The following is an 18,069-nucleotide window of genomic DNA, read 5'->3' on the forward strand; positions in this document are numbered from 1 at the left end:
ACTTTCTAGTGACGTCAATAAAAGAATAAAGATTAGATTCGTGAACAGTACCTTCAAAACTATAACATTTGTCTGGTTCAATCCATCTCACAATGTTCTATAAACAGGGATATTTAGAAAAGTGGAAATTAAAGAAATTTATCACTTTGAATTCTCGAAAACAGTTTTCCAATATGCTACTGAATAATAAAGGTCATATTCTTAATGAATGCCTCTGAATTTATAAAATCAGCTTATTTTCGTTTACCCCAAAAGTTATCTGTACACAGAGGAGCTCTAAATCCCTGTTAATTATTGACGATTTATAGCTTTGACTCCCAAAAGCGACTTTGTGGTGAGGTTATTGAAAAATAAAGCTATTTGTAATCAGAGCGCTCGAGAATGTAATAGAGAGAGAATATATGTTGGATTTTCTTTACTAAAAATGTGTTTTGTGGATATCTTAAGTTATCGTAATTTTTCATTTACAACTTCCGTCCCCCCAAGAATATGTTTGTAATTACTACACTGAAAAATAAGGGCCACATTCGTGATCAGCATTTTAAAACTATAATATCCGTTCAGTTTCATCCCCCCCAAAATGTTTTGTTGACACTGGCGTAAACGCAATAGGATCTTCCTTTACAGGAACCGCTAATAAAACGTATCCTTCTGCAGCGTATCTAAAGAGTAATTTTTTCGCGCTGTACCCTATTGCAAACGAAACATTCTCTACTACCGAAACTAGATTTCAATTGTCTGAGAATGAAAGTTAAACTAGTCTTACCTAGAAAAACAGCGAACTTAAAGTAAAAGACACGAAAGGACAAATAGACAGCAAACCTTAACTGGTTTACGCTTATCAGATTGGCAAAACTTTCTTTCTATTTATAGCTCGAAACCATACTGTTTAGCGCAACAGTTCTAAACGATCAAAGACGACACGCCGCTATTTCCTTTCTCATTATTTGACCTTCTAGATGGGAGCTGATCCCAACAATGCACCAATTTGTAAAATTGCAGTGCAGAGGATGGCTCCCTTAGATCTTATGTATCACTGAATATGTTTGGCAAAACTTTCTTTCTATTTATAGATCGAAACCATACTGTTTAGCGCAACAGTTCTAAACGATCAAAGAAGACACGCCGCTATTTCCTTCCTCATTATTTGACCTTCTAGATGGGAGCTGATCCCAACAATGCACCAATTTGTAAAATTGCAGTGCAGAGGATGGCTCCGTTAGATGTTATGTATCACTGAATATGTTTGGCAAACCTTTCTTTCTATTTATAGCTCGAAACCATACTGTTTAGCGCAACAGTTCTAAACGATCAAAGACGACACGCCGGTATTTCCTTTCTCATTATTTGACCTTCTAGATAGGAGCTGATCCCAACAATGCCCCAATTCTTAAAATTGCAGTGCAGAGGATGGCTCCCTTAGATGTTATGTATCACTGAATATGTTTGGCAAAACTTTCTTTCTATTTATAGCTCGAAACCATACTGTTTAGCGCAACAGTTCTAAACGATCAAAGAAGACACGCCGCTATTTCCTTCCTCATTATTTGACCTTCTAGATGGGAGCTGATCCCAACAATGCACCAATTTGTAAAATTGCAGTGCAGAGGATGGCTCCCTTAGATGTTATGTATCACTGAATATGTTTGGCAAAACTTTCTTTCTATTTATAGATCGAAACCATACTGTTTAGCGCAACAGTTCTAAACGATCAAAGACGACACGCCGCTATTTCCTTTCTCATTATTTGACCTTCTAGATGGGAGCTGATCCCAACAATGCACCAATTTGTAAAATTGCAGTGCAGAGGATGGCTCCCTATAGATGTTATGTATCACTGAATATGTTTGGCAAACCTTTCTTTCTATTTATAGCTCGAAACCATACTGTTTAGCGCAACAGTTCTAAACGATCAAAGACGACACGCCGGTATTTCCTTTCTCATTATTTGACCTTCTAGATAGGAGCTGATCCCAACAATGCCCCAATTCTTAAAATTGCAGTGCAGAGGATGGCTCCCTTAGATGTTATGTATCACTGAATATGTTTGGCAAAACTTTCTTTCTATTTATAGCTCGAAACCATACTGTTTAGCGCAACAGTTCTAAACGATCAAAGAAGACACGCCGCTATTTCCTTCCTCATTATTTGACCTTCTAGATGGGAGCTGATCCCAACAATGCACCAATTTGTAAAATTGCAGTGCAGAGGATGGCTCCCTTAGATGTTATGTATCACTGAATATGTTTGGCAAAACTTTCTTTCTATTTATAGATCGAAACCATACTGTTTAGCGCAACAGTTCTAAACGATCAAAGACGACACGCCGCTATTTCCTTTCTCATTATTTGACCTTCTAGATGGGAGCTGATCCCAACAATGCACCAATTTGTAAAATTGCAGTGCAGAGGATGGCTCCCTTAGATGTTATGTATCACTGAATATGTTTGGCAAACCTTTCTTTCTATTTATAGCTCGAAACCATACTGTTTAGCGCAACAGTTCTAAACGATCAAAGACGACACGCCGGTATTTCCTTTCTCATTATTTGACCTTCTAGATAGGAGCTGATCCCAACAATGCCCCAATTCTTAAAATTGCAGTGCAGAGGATGGCTCCCTTAGATGTTATGTATCACTGAATATGTTTGGCAAAACTTTCTTTCTATTTATAGCTCGAAACCATACTGTTTAGCGCAACAGTTCTAAACGATCAAAGAAGACACGCCGCTATTTCCTTCCTCATTATTTGACCTTCTAGATGGGAGCTGATCCCAACAATGCACCAATTTGTAAAATTGCAGTGCAGAGGATGGCTCCCTTAGATGTTATGTATCACTGAATATGTTTGGCAAAACTTTCTTTCTATTTATAGCTCGAAACCATACTGTTTAGCGCAACAGTTCTAAACGATCAAAGACGACACGCCGCTATTTCCTTTCTCATTATTTGACCTTCTAGATGGGAGCTGATCCCAACAATGCCCCAATTCTTAAAATTGCAGTGCAGAGGATGGCTCCCTTAGATGTTATGTATCACTGAATATATTTGGCAAAACTTTCTTTCTATTTATAGCTCGAAACCATACTGTTTAGCGCAACAGTTCTAAACGATCAAAGACGACACGCCGCTGTTTCCTTTCTCATTGTTTGACCTTCTAGATGGGAGCTGATCCCAACAATGCCCCAATTCGTAAAACTCCAATGCAGCGGATGGCTCCCTTAGATGTTATGTATCACTGAATATGTTTGGCAAAACTTTCTTTCTATTTTTTAGCTCGAAACCATACTGTTTAGCGCAACAGTTCTAAACGATCAAAGACGACACGCCGCTATTTCCTTTCTCATTATTTGACCTTCTAGATGGGAGCTGATCCCAACAATGCCCCAATTCGTAAAATTGCAGTGCAGAGGATGGCTCCCTTAGATGTTATGTATCACTGAATATGTTTGGCAAAACTTTCTTTCTATTTATAGCTCGAAACCATACTGTTTAGCGCAACAGTTCTAAACGATCAAAGACGACACGCCGCTATTTCCTTTCTCATTATTTGACCTTCTAGATGGGAGCTGATCCCAACAATGCCCCAATTCTTAAAATTGCAGTGCAGAGGATGGCTCCCTTAGATGTTATGTATCACTGAATATGTTTGGCAAAACTTTCTTTCTATTTATAGCTCGAAACCATACTGTTTAGCGCAACAGTTCTAAACGATCAAAGAAGACACGCCGCTATTTCCTTCCTCATTATTTGACCTTCTAGATGGGAGCTGATCCCAACAATGCCCCAATTTGTAAAATTGCAGTGCAGAGGATGGCTCCCTTAGATGTTATGTATCACTGAATATGTTTGGCAAAACTTTCTTTCTATTTATAGCTCGAAACCATACTGTTTAGCGCAACAGTTCTAAACGATCAAAGACGACACGCCGCTATTTCCTTTCTCATTATTTGACCTTCTAGATGGGAGCTGATCCCAACAATGCCCCAATTCTTAAAATTGCAGTGCAGAGGATGGCTCCCTTAGATGTTATGTATCACTGAATATGTTTGGCAAAACTTTCTTTCTATTTATAGCTCGAAACCATACTGTTTAGCGCAACAGTTCTAAACGATCAAAGAAGACACGCCGCTATTTCCTTCCTCATTATTTGACCTTCTAGATGGGAGCTGATCCCAACAATGCCCCAATTTGTAAAATTGCAGTGCAGAGGATGGCTCCCTTAGATGTTATGTATCACTGAATATGTTTGGCAAAACTTTCTTTCTATTTATAGCTCGAAACCATACTGTTTAGCGCAACAGTTCTAAACGATCAAAGACGACACGCCGCTATTTCCTTTCTCATTATTTGACCTTCTAGATGGGAGCTGATCCCAACAATGCCCCAATTCGTAAAATTGCAGTGCAGAGGATGGCTCCCTTAGATGTTATGTATCACTGAATATGTTTGGCAAAACTTTCTTTCCATTTATAGCTCGAAACCATACTGTTTAGCGCAACAGTTCTAAACGATCAAAGACGACCCGCCGCTATTTCCTTTCTCATTATTTGACCTTCTAGATGGGAGCTGATCCCAACAATGCCCCAATTCGTAAAATTGCAGTGCAGAGGATGGCTCCCTTAGATGTTATGTATCACTGAATATGTTTGGCAAAACTTTCTTTCTATTTATAGCTCGAAACCATACTGTTTAGCGCAACAGTTCTAAACGATCAAAGACGACACGCCGCTATTTCCTTTCTCATTATTTGACCTTCTAGATAGGAGCTGATCCCAACAATGCCCCAATTCGTAAAAATGCAATGCAGAGGATGGCTCCCTTAGATGTTATGTATCACTGAATATGTTTGGCAAAACTTTCTTTCTATTTATAGCTCGAAACCATACTGTTTAGCGCAACAGTTCTAAACGATCAAAGACGACACGCCGCTATTTCCTTTCTCATTATTTGACCTTCTAGATGGGAGCTGATCCCAACAATGCCCCAATTCGTAAAATTGCAGTGCAGAGGATGGCTCCCTTAGATGTTATGTATCACTGAATATGTTTAGCAGGACTCTACAAGAGGGTTAGGATAGCTGAGAGAGAATTGGGTGGTACAAAAAATAATTCGGTGAAGGCAGAACAGTAGGAGGCCATACGTTTATCCGATTTAGTATCGTTTATGAAAAGCAAAAAGTGAACTCCGAGATTGCTCTAGAGTACAAAATGTGAGAAATTTGCAAAGTGTATGACAAGCGCCTTTGAGACTTCGGTATCGATGCAACAGTAAGTAGACACGCTTCAGATACCGCAATTCAGATATGTGTCCTGATCTTGAAGGTTCGGTAAAAAAGACAGGATTGGCTCCTGGCTTTCAAGAAATATATTGGAGTTGCGATAGAATCAAATAGCCTCGATTTGAAAGGGTTGGAGATGAGAACTGCAGAAACTGTACGCAAGGAAATATTTAATCATGAAATGAATTGCCACCTAGATGATTATTTGAAAGCAATCACAAAGAAACCGTGCCTTGAATTGCTACGCACCAGTGAGTATGATTATTGAAGGTTCTAGAGTTTCGGTCAATAAGAGAGATTCGTCAAACAGATATCAGGCTATACTGACTATTGCGCAACTGCTCACCTACAATGAAGTGAAAAGGGTGCAACCGAAGAAGACAGGAAAGAGACAGAAAAATGGAGAGATATTCCGGTTGCCACCCTCCTTTCTACAAGATTAATGCAAAAACAAACAAACAAAAAAAAATAGTTGATATATTCTACATCCTCGGCTTACGCATATCGTATGAGCATCTCCGAAGTATCTCGACTAACATTACAAATGAATTGTGCTCTTCGCACTCCTACGAACAAGTAGGTTGTTTTAATCTAAGAAAGTCATGGTACAGTACTGTTTGTCTTGATAACATGAATCATACTACAAGCTGTAACAATGCAGAGACTTGTTTCCATGTAATTGCAATTTCCGTCATGCAACTTCCTACTTCGAACAACCAGTTGATGGAAGACAAATTGTATTGCCACGTCCTTATGTCAAAACCAGGAAAGTAGCAAGAATTCCGGCAACATTTCAAACTGCTCCAGCATTCTTTTTGTCTCTTCAAAACAACAAATTTTATCAGGAGGAGAAAGCTTATCCCTATTCTAGAGGGACCATGTTTTAGCAACCCAGAGCTTTTGTGAAAATCACGCACCTGCATGAAGTCACGGCCGCGAACTTGTATGCTGTACAGAAAAATATGTTCCACGAGTACGTAGGCGTAGATGACGATAAAATTACTACAATCGAATAATGGAGAGTACAAATGTACCGAGAGTAACAAATATACAACTTTTAGTACATAGTAGTCAGACTTGAACTTGACATTTTAACATCTGAGTACGTTTCTCCAGAGAAGCAGACCTCAAGCTTTATATACAGCCCTTAAGAAGAATTGCACCATATTTTATGTTCTTAACCCCGATTATGTAAATTGTGCAAGATGAATCAGGATGCACATCAGAGATATGCTTTTATTGGAGAAGAGAAACCTAGACATCCTGTTCCATTTCGGGAAGTAAAACTTGTGTCACGGAAGACACAACAAACATTATCGGCCATCGTTTTGGACCACGCTCACGAACAGCTGAATGCTGTCTCAAAGTAATTGGAGATACAGGTGGCACCACTGAAAATCCAGACACGCTAGGACGTTTGCTAGTAGCTTGCCCAGAAGTAATTCGCATGCTCAGATTCCATGAGGAAAGCCTTTGACAAGAAAAGCCAAAGTAGAAACAACATGAAGAAACTGCTGCATACATAGGAAATTTTAAGGAACACGTATAAATATGAGATTTACTCTTATATTGCTTTCCAGTTATCAGCTCCTTTATCTTAAAATGGATCTTTCGAACCTGTCTTTACAATAAGTCGTTTCCCACATCCCTCACATCACAGCCTGTTACCTTTATGTGCTACTTGCGTGAATACTTTTCATCTTTCATTAATTTTCTTCCTATCGTCTTGACACAAGTCATGTGTATCACTTGTAACTCTTAACATATGCATTGTCAAATTTAACTTTAGACTAAATACTTTCTCTCACACTTCGAATGTGCGAAGTTTCTGAGCTATATTTGTTAACACTATGTTGCCAAATTTAACATTTGACTAAACAATTTTCCTAAACGAAAATTGACGCCACAGGTCTTGAGCACAATGTAACATACAGTAAAATGTCAATATCTAGTTTCTAGAAACATAGAACGTGCAACAAATTTAATCCACAGTATCAGCACCACGCATATGTGGTGATCTTTTGTGATTTTTAAAGGTCACCTATTGTTTCGTCAATCCTGTTGTTATGAACATAGTAGAAAACAGGTGCAATCTTATTTTTGGGGGATAGTATGAAACAAACGTCATATATTTGGCGAAAGGAAAGACACTACTGTTCACTCTCTGTTGTGTATTTTCAGTTAGCGCAGCTGATATTTCTCTCTTGATTTTAGTTATTGTATAAGTTAAGGTTAGGTTATGATCTATCAATAGTTTGTTGACCAGTGGCATGTTGGTGTACCATTAACTCTCATGGCGATACATCCAGAATCTGTTGCTAGTGACCCCTTCGCTTTAGCACAGATTCCGGAGAATTGCTGATCATGAGCAGTAGATCAGGTTCTTTATCAACATATGTTGCAAGGTTTTGCGAAGGGAAGATTCTTCAATCACACAAGAGCAAAAATTCTTAATGCAAAAATTTGTCTGCTTTGTTGGGTAAATATTGTTGAAAGGCACACCAATCTCTGAGTTTCTTGTCTATTGGTACATTATCTCCGAGAGGGTAAAGTACTTTACACTACTCAACAAAACATTATAAGATTCTTACTTGTGCAAGTTTATCCCTTGGCTGTGATAGATTTGTCGTCGAAATACAAACAAGTGTGTGAGAATCGGGAGCGTTGCAGTCATTGGAACCCAAAATATATCCTTTTCTGTAAAATTTCTCGCCCACAAATCATTTAAATTTACTTTGTTTGCTTTGTAAGCACCGGCTATATGCAAAGGACAAATCAATCTTTCAATTCTAATAATGATATATTTTTTATTTTATTCTTATTATTTATACTATAGTTTGGGACGCACTGTCTATGAATTTGTTCGTCTTCTGTAAGCTTTTATCCAGTGTGTCGCCAGCAAGAAATACCTGGAAACACTCCGAACAACTTTGCCAGTTCTTTGCTACATTTAGTACACATTGGAAGATTGTTCCCATAATATTACTCGCTCACGTCCTTGTATTTGTATGTATTGCATGCATGTACTGATAGCACTTTTTCACCAATATCCGATACCGATACTGAAGAGACCGACACTGCCGTTACCGATACCGATACTTTTGGACACATTTCTTAAATATTATCTGGAATTTTCAAATAATGAAATGATCAACATTGTAATTGGGTATATTTGATATAACGCCAAAATTTGACGTACAAATACAAAAATCAGCATTTCATATTAGGTTTCACAAACACAAAAAGTATATATATTTCATTTAAATTTAATCCAGCTCACATAACAGGAACTAATAAGCAGCAAATACACATATAGTGTAAACTTAATTCTAAGAGTAAGTATCCGCGTCATTGGGGCAGCAATTTTGAACGACAGGCGTTTGTACCTGCGAAAGTTATCGCAGAATTTCAACATTTCCTATTATATGGTTTACGAAATTGTTCAGGAAACGTTGCAATTCCTTAAAGTTAGTGCTTGCTGGGTCACTAAGAGCCTGACAATCAGGTAAAAAGGACAGCGAACGATGACCAGACTGGAAAACCTAACGCGTTACGCCACAGAATATCATGACTTTCTGTAAGGAATCGTCACTACTGGTGAGTCATGAGAGTATTACTACACGCCTGAAACCAAGCAGGCCTCTACGGAGTCGAAACATGTTGATTCCCCACTATAAAAACAATTTAAGCTGAAACAATCTGCGGGGAAACTGTTTGGGATATGCTTGGTATGTTATTGGTGGATTTTCCTCAACACGGCACCAGTGTAAATGCTCCTGCCTACATGAAAACTATGGTTAAATTGCGCCGTGCCCTTCGTGACAAACGCTGTAACATTAATGCTGTACATATAAATCATTTTCATGATTGCCCGTCCCCACGTTGATGCCCCTATCCGTCATAAACTCAACAAATTTGGGTGGGAGGTGTTTCATACAGTCCGGACATGCCCAATCGGACTTTCATCTCTTTGGTCCCAGAAAGAAATCCCAGGCCGGTCAAAACTTTGCGAAGGATGCAGAACTGAAGCGGACTGCTACGAACAGAACACCTTGAAATTGGTACCACGCTGGTAGAAATGAGTTGAAAAATAAGACAATGTAGAAATGTAGGACAAATATGTTAACCCATGCCCAGTAAACATGAAAGAAGCAACATATTATAAATAAATATAAACAGACAGGAATGTATTTTGAAAGAAAGAAACGACAAACGTGACTTTACGTAATCTACTTTAACCCATCGTAGCATAATCTAATACTATATACAAAGAATGCAAGAAAGCAAATAATAATAATAACATATATGTACATATAGAAATATATTTTGCAAGTGGAAAAGTAGCCGCTGCCGTGACTCGACCGTCTCTTCTTTCCAGATACCGTTGCTACAACCATCACGCCAGCGAGACAACCTTACAAATATTGGTCTGTCAATTCTATTTGCAGAACAAAAAGACACAATTCGAGCAAAATTGTGTCAAAGCCGGTCAATTAGTTCGTAAACGATCCTGAGTGTTATACACATCATAACACCTTAAAAATCACATCCCGGTCAGAAGAATAATCTACACTGTTGAAAGAAAGAAAAGTGTAAAAATATATCGCGACATCTAACCTCCACTAACCCATGGTCACTAATTCAACATAAAGTACTAACGGAATATCTATCAAATGGTTCTCTAAATGATATTGAAAAAGTCATTCTTTTTTGCTTCAAATGGTCAATATCCAGGCATGTCGTGTTTTAGGGCATGTCTGTACCGTGATGTTGGATCTCCAGCTATGAGGTGTACACTGAAGTAATTATACTGATGCACAAAGTTACTTTTTCTTGGAAATCCAACCTCCAGAAACTTCAGTTGTCACCGGCCTAAAGCTCATCTTTTGGATTTAAAGGAGACATTGGAAAAATAGACTTATTCTGAACTTTATTAACCAAGCCTCGAATATTCCAAAACACTCTAGAAACTCTTCTCTCATCACTTTGGTACGCCTTTTCGTCTGTGTTGGTGAGCCTCAGTCAGATTTTGTGGCTAAATATGGACATACGATGCAGAGACAATGACTCCCTTTGTGAACGTTTTCTTGAGTCCGGAAAAACGGTAAAATTGCAATAACACCTCCGTCTTGTCATCGACTATTGCTGGTTGGATAATTCGTAGCATCCGCACCTTTTCAGCCAAAGAGCTTGGACTTGACATTATACGTCATCAACGGGAAGCTCCAGCCCGAAGTTCTTATACACAATAGCTAACCGAACAAAGCTTCAGTGCTTTTGCACCCTCGGAACGCCCTAGCCTCGTGTCATCGTTTGTTTGCGAATTGCGCGCCTTTCAGAAGAGCAGCACTCATTGCTGCCTAAAACTATAAAGTGTGTATCTTTGATTACTTTTCTCTACGTACAATACGTCCCAAGGAGAAATTAACTTAAATGTTTTATTAGTTAATTTATGTTGACAGTTTAAATTTGGAATACTATCAGTTTGAAGATTCGAATCACTTAGTTCGTTCATTACTACAAACGTTACAACGAGTGGATTACTGTAATGATATTTTGTCTATTGCTACACACATAAGGATTGTATTTTGAAACCAGTTCAGGACATTAACTTTAGAAGCATCACCTGCGATTGAACCCAGGACATTGATGGAATTACTTTATGGGCTAGCCGAAGAATTACGTGAGTTGTTTAATTTATATGCCACGCCACCTTAACGTCGATATTCAGTAAAGGGTCGTAAAGTACAGTTATATTTTAAATTAAAGTGCATGTAATGTTTATGTTTATTAAGTAACATTATACATTTATTATCTGAGTTCATCATTTGTTGTGAAGTTAGTGTTTAATTTTATCATATTCGTAGCTTAACAAACATATTTACGTTGGCTGCATCAACGCCTGCTGCGCTCCCAGCCCCCGCATGGCGAAGCTGTAGGCATGGGCATTGACCAGAGTCGTCGTGAAATAGCTGGGAAATAAAAAGGAGAGAAAGGCAAGGTATGAGACTAAAAGATTGATCCGAACCACGATGTACACAATAGTCACACAGTCATTAGTTGTACTAGAACAAGTAATTAAAACTTGGACTAAAATAAAGAATTTACAAAACATAAAGAAATAATTGCAAAAATTCCGATTAACAAACTGAAGCTGGACGCAGTCATCAAACGAAAGTGAAAAATAAGCTGAGAGAATTCAACGAAAGTAGAGAAATTGAAATAATATATTCGGTCAATTAAAATAAGGATAAAAGAGAATTAAACAAAGAATCAATGGGAGTTGTTACAGGTCATGATCCCTTTAAACCAAAAATTAAAATATTAAATATGGAATAAAACCAAACATGTTACTGCAGTCTGGATTACACGAAAGAAGAAATAAAAATAGTAGGAATATTAGAAACAAGCTAAGACGTTAGAAAAAGCTAACATCATAAGAAAAAAAATATATAATTTAATAAATTCCAGAACTTACGTAAACAATACTGCAGAATATGTCGAGAGGAAGAATACAGCAAAGTCGAGAAGAAAGTCATATATTACTTTTACACGTACTAGGACAAAGCTTTATAGATGAAGACGGAAGTATGTTACAACCAAAATAAACTTTCCTGGAAATAGACTGGAACAGTTAAACTTTAGTTTTTTGCATTAATGTTCGTTATAATATACTGTATCTGTATCACTGAAGATGTTTGTCTTTAGTGTGACAACAAATGAAATGGAAAACAGAGAAAAAGATAACAAAATGATGTTTGAAACAAAGAATACAAAACCAACAACAAACTTTTCGAAAATATCCTTGTTGATAATATCCATTGGTGTCGATTATGATGGTGATGATTCTAGTAGTGAAAACAGCGGCATCACAGATTCAGCAGGAAGACACGGCAGAAGGAAGTTCAACAGACAAGCGGGTGAATTGGGAAATTCCCTGCAATACATGGTGCAGCAACACTTAAATATTAGGTAAGTTAATAATTTTATTTTTTGAACTATTGTGAAAAATGACGTGGCGGGACTTTAAATATTTTATAGATGTGGACTCCCTAAAACAAATCTTCACTTCTTTCCTGTAACGTAATGAGAACAACTAAAAGTTAACATTTAGCGTTCTGCTTTCAAAATTCTTCTTCATTTCTTAGGTGCGCTTTATTTAATTGTAATAAAGGTAAATCAGAAAGTAAATCCCTACGGTTAATCATCAAACGTCCCATTACTTCATAGTAACAGTAGATCAGACCACTATGATATAAACAGGGTTGAATATTGGTTATAGCAAGAGAGCAAAGTTCGAGTGATGTTAAAATGAGGAAGCTATTTCATACACAAGTCAGGCAGTAGTAGATATTTTCATTGTCTTTGCTTCTCTTTTTCATCTCTCCCACCTCCTGTGAACAGTTTCCACGCTAGGCATAGATCTCAGATACTGTTGTTGGTTGTAACGAGTGTTTGTACATATCTCTTAGAATAGAATATAGACAAACATTGTCTAATGTAATAATGCATTTATTTACCGCTGGTAAATAACGGTATAACTGCCTTTTAAGTAACATATATCCAACAATTATTCTTATTCTTTAAAGCGCAACTCAATTTTACAATTGAAGATCTTAAATTTGTTTAATCTATTTCTTACTGCCAACCATTCAAAGAATTTAATACTTAACCCTAATATACTGTTCACCTGCCATTGTATTAAACAATTGTAATACGCCGTTTAAAGTGTTTTCATTAAACAATGATGTAACAAATTATCATTAACTACGAAGCAAAAAACCACAAAGTTATAACGTTTTCGTTATGAACCAAATATTGGTGTCTTGACCTAAGTAAAACAAAGTCTTGAATCAATATATTCGAGTGAAAAAATCCAAGCACCAGAATACTTAGATAAATGATTCATAACTTTCTTCCCTTTTTAATGCTATAGGATCCTATCGATTCTGATGGAATTTTAATCCCCGTGAAAAATCTATTCTTGAGCAAATTGCTTAAAAAAACTCATTTCTAACACGATTATTTTTAACTTCCTACGATTATGCACCCAGACTGACGTATATGGTGATGAGATGCATGACATTGGTGGAGGAAGGAAAGTGGGAGGTAAAATAGAACCCCGAGAAACACATAAAACGATATTTGTGCATAGAAAGCCTACTTGTCACTACTTGGGATCAAACCACGACCCCTCACGCCAGAGGCGATCATTCTACAACTGAGCCTCCGTGCTCTCGTAACATGGCTAGTGTTCGCAGAACAAACGAAAGTGTTCGTTGACAAAAGAGATTATTTTGCGGCAAATGTCATGCAAAATTAGCAAGAACAAGCCTTTTATTTGTAAACTTTGACCGAGATGCAAGGTTATATGATAAAACCCGCCATAATCAGACATAAACTTCTGACACACGAGTCTTCCCCGTTGATGTTAATTAAGCCATACATTAAAAGAACCTATTTAATAAAGCTGAATTCCTGATTGGAGGGCGTTTGTCGTACGACATACATTAATATTAGAACAACTATCATCATTGAAAGAGTTCCGTAAGGTTAACAACTTAAAAAAAAAAATAATAATAATAATAATAATAATAAAGGATGAGACTAGATAATTTCTACGTGTAATTCATATTTGGCATTTTCATTTACTAGGGTACCGGCATTCTGTATACAAAATATTTCTAGTTTCATAACCGATAAATAAATGAATCCAAAAAAAAAAAAAAAAGGTTTTTGTATCATGAAAACATTTAGAATGAAAGTGAAAAGTTATAGTTAAACCAGAAACAGTTTGCTGCATATAAAAGAAAACATACTACCGAATTTTCTACCCACAAAATAAACATACTTCCAATTGCACTCAATGCTCCAGAAGATGAGTATTAATGTATTGTTGCTGAGTGATCATTTCACTTACAAGCACACATTTATGGGAAGTATCACTCTTGACATTACTCATAAGTGTGTCAGTATACAATCCTAACATTCAAAACTTATGTAAGGAGGATATTTATAACAATTTACCGTTATTTTTGGATACTTATTTCACTGTTGAACTCTCTCAACTCTTACAAAGGTTGCGTTCATTTATGTTTTGCAACATTTGCGATTATATCAACTCTGTTTAAGGTAAGCAAATAATAATAATAATAATATTTAACAAGTATTGTAAGCGTTGAAAAGAAATATTTATACAAAACGTAACTCTGAAGAAATAAACAAATTTAAACATACCTGAGGAACTGAGCACTGCTACCTGCTTCTTGATTATCATTCTCTTTAACGTCGTCTTCGTTATCATTTTTATTTTCAATAGACATATGACTGCTTGACTCATTGGAGTAATGCACAAAATCGGTGGAATTTCGCTTGGTATTACTGTGAAAAAAAAGTTTCGCATTTACGAGCACATCAGCTGTTGATAAACGCTTGACCAAACATACTGCTTTCGAAGTTAGCTTCCAATCTGATATTGTCCCATCCTCATTACTTTCTGAAGCGATATTATCTTCTTCTGTTGCACTTTTCTGTTTCTTACATTCCGACGATATTGTAAGAGGATCTTTATGATCATCAGTGTAACTAGTACATAGTTTATAATTACATTCTTCAAACGACTTGTTTTCTGTTTTCATTTTCACTTTATTACAAGCAAGTTGAAACAATGAAAAACAAAAAACTATTCGCGTTGGAGATTTTAAATCTTCATCACTTAATCTTCAAGAGAAACAAACAAATCTGAAAGCAATAAGATTATTCGTTTAAACAAAATTTATGAGTAGGCAAGGGTAAGACAATGCCATTTCAGTTGAAATTGAGTCAGAGTTTGAAGCGGTTTGGGATGAGACGAGGAATGTAACAACTCATATCAAAATAACTAAATACCGGAAATACAGAACCATACCAAAATATAGAAATACTTATCAATATCTGATTTTTTCGCTCTTGTTAAAACAAAAACCAAATCTTTCTAGTACTTCACACAAAAGTAGAATTAAGTTCCGAAGTTGGGCGTCCGTTTCCATCAAAATTTTTAAAATTTACAGGGAAGATATGGATAATATGATCGTTTGTGTGCTGGATAATATACAAGTATCTCGAAAAATATCTTTATTTGTTATATATAAACACTTACAAACATGGAACTATTTGGCGAGCGGAGGGAACTACTTGGCGCAAGGTAAGAGAATAGTAGCATTGTGGGAAACTAACGAGCATTTATAATATCAACATGGCAAATATACGAAAACGATGCACAGGATGTGAAGTGACTGTGTTAAATTTCGTGAAGCAAAACGTGCAAAACCTTCTAAAACTATGTGAAGAGCATGAATTAATGAACCTAGGAACAAATTGTAGGAAGTTTGGAAAGGATGTGACAGCGAAAACACGTGGACAAAGTTATTGTTTTCAGTACAAACCGAAGTAGTAAGGTAAGTTTAAAATAAAAATAAAAACTATATTAATTAGAGTTTAATGAAGACTGAAAACAACGTGCCCTGCGGGGCATTAACCCGCATTCACTCGCTAACGCTCGCTCGGCAATACTGTGGGAATTAAATAGTAAACTTCGTTGGGACGTCCAAGGGCACCTCTGTTGATCTCTGTTGTATATGCAAACTGAACCTAACCTCTCACCTACCTCACGATTTAACGAAAGGAACCCTAAAGTTAGTTAAAAACCTAGGAATTGAAAAATCATGAATTTTAATACCTTTTATGAAGATTTTGCTCGAAAAATATCGCACGCCCGTCTTCGGAATAAATGCCCAAAAGTATATTATGGACCTATACCTAGGCATTATCCTTCTTGTACATTATTATCTTCTTGCTATACATAAATACATTTTATCGATATAAATATACAAGAAGTACATTTTATCTCAACATACGATTAATGTTGCGCGAGGTTCAAGGTTAAGATTGGAACGGACTGTTACATCATATTCATGCAGTAACAAGCACAAGTTCCTATTGTTTCCCATTGTAGCTTTCTTTTTTACTGGGCCCAGTATTTACACGGAAATCAGGAAGGATTTCTTTTTTAACAATTATTTTTGGTGGATCTCGCAAACTTCATCTATGCTAAGAACACTATTGTCATGTGGCCCAGCGTAAAATATTCTGTTCTGGCAAACAATGAGAACCATTACCGGTAAGGTTAAGAATTGTTTGCATACACAATAAGCTGATTTTTATTATAAATAGATAGAAATTTACGTTGGCCTATTGTATTTAGAATTTATATCAATTCACGTTGCAAATCCATGTTAGTATATTATCTTTTCTTCTTCAAAGTCCCTTAGACATACAATCTATAGTCTACAAATGTAAATTGTTATATGTATAGCTTACAAGATTTTTGAAATTGTACCTACATTATCCACATGTTAATGGTTCCCGTGACTGGGTTAGTGATAGTGATGGGTAAATTCCCGGGAAGATATTTTTCGGGAATATTCCCTGGGAATATTCCCGGGAAGATTCCCAAAATGGGAATTTATCCGGGAATTTATGTAGAATCAGAAAGGAAATTGCATTCTATTGCTATATTATGATTTCAAAGTTGAATTAATTTATATATCACAGCATACAGGCACGTAGCCAAGGAATGGGTCCGGACCGCCCCCTTCAGAAATGTAAAAAATTAAGGAAGGGTGAAACAAAAAGAAATGAGAAAAAGAAGAATCAGAGTTAAAAATATAAAGCTACAGCAAGCGTTTGGTTGCTCTTTCTTATGAGGAGCTTTGTATAGAGGAAACTGGGAGGGGGATCAAGTTGAAAATGGATATTATTGTAACGGAGCATTCCGAATTTCATCTAGCTCCATGCTAATCCTATGGACTACAAATGACGATCGAGAAACCGGTTCGATCAGATAGATCGAGAAACCGGTTCGATCAGATAGACTCTCAAAAGAACTTAAAAAACTCGGAAGATTATATCTTTTTCAATAGTATTTTTTATCTTCTTTTGCTCGAGATTCTTCACAGTTCGTTATTAAAATACCAAGATATCCTCATTCTACTGTCCTAACAAACCAATATGGGTAATTAGCAGTAAAATAGTTTAGATTGATCGAGCCCCTGCTGTGTAACCAGAGTATTTCATACCATGCCCCCCCATTACGAAATTCTGGCTAAACGAACCAATATATGTTTGCAGTAAAATAGTTTAGAATGATCGAGCCCCTGGCGTGATACAGGCCCGTATACACGGGGGTCTAGGGGCCGGGCCCTCCTCAATTTTTCCTGCCCCCCTAAAATTTTCACGATAGGCTTGCAAATGAACTATAATATGGTGATGAACTATAATATAGTAGGTCTCCCCCTAATTTCAGCCGGCCCCCCTACATTTTTGGGCTGGCTACCGGCCTGGTGTGATAACCGCAGTACTTCGTCACGGACCCCCCCTATTACGAAATCCTGGCTACGTGCCTGCAGCATATTATTAATTTTGTCCACAGAGGATTCTTTAAAATCTATATATTTTGAACGGTACTATCTTACTTTATTAACACTTTATTATATTTAGAGAGAACGCATAAATGTATATTTATTTACAATATGTTCTATCAATTAAATATGTGTGTAAAAATATAGTAATAGTTTAAATTTATATGTAAGTGGATTTGCTCAACTTTATTACTGATATTATAGACACATTAAATTTATAAATGTTATAAACCAATTAGATTGGGTAAATGCTAGAGTATTACATGTCTCACCAATTTATCAACATTTGCGTATACATATTTATGTTCACAAAATTTGCAAGATACTTACT

At 36.6% G+C, this 18,069-nt stretch overlaps 1 protein-coding gene across 3 annotated transcripts in view; it reads right to left on the reverse strand.

Annotated features, from left to right (window-relative positions):
- Positions 1-18,069, reverse strand: part of LOC145673570 (uncharacterized) — a 44,975-nt gene that overhangs the window by 25,687 nt on the left and 1,219 nt on the right. The window contains exons 1-2 of one of the 3 annotated variants that reach the window (XM_081743408.1): positions 16,662-16,698; positions 14,518-15,021 (exon numbers count right to left, since the gene is read on the reverse strand). In XM_081743408.1, coding sequence (XP_081599534.1) covers positions 14,518-14,918 — 401 coding nt within the window. In that variant the 5' untranslated portion in view covers positions 14,919-15,021; positions 16,662-16,698. Of the gene's footprint in view, positions 1-14,517; positions 16,699-18,069 lie in introns of those variants that run through there. The other 2 variants (XM_081743410.1, XM_081743407.1) reach the window with 2 other exon arrangements.

This window comes from Thermobia domestica, chromosome 16 (genome assembly GCF_964235325.1).
Source record: "Thermobia domestica chromosome 16, izTheDome1.hap1.1, whole genome shotgun sequence".
Classification (NCBI taxonomy): Eukaryota; Metazoa; Arthropoda; class Insecta; order Zygentoma; family Lepismatidae; genus Thermobia; species Thermobia domestica.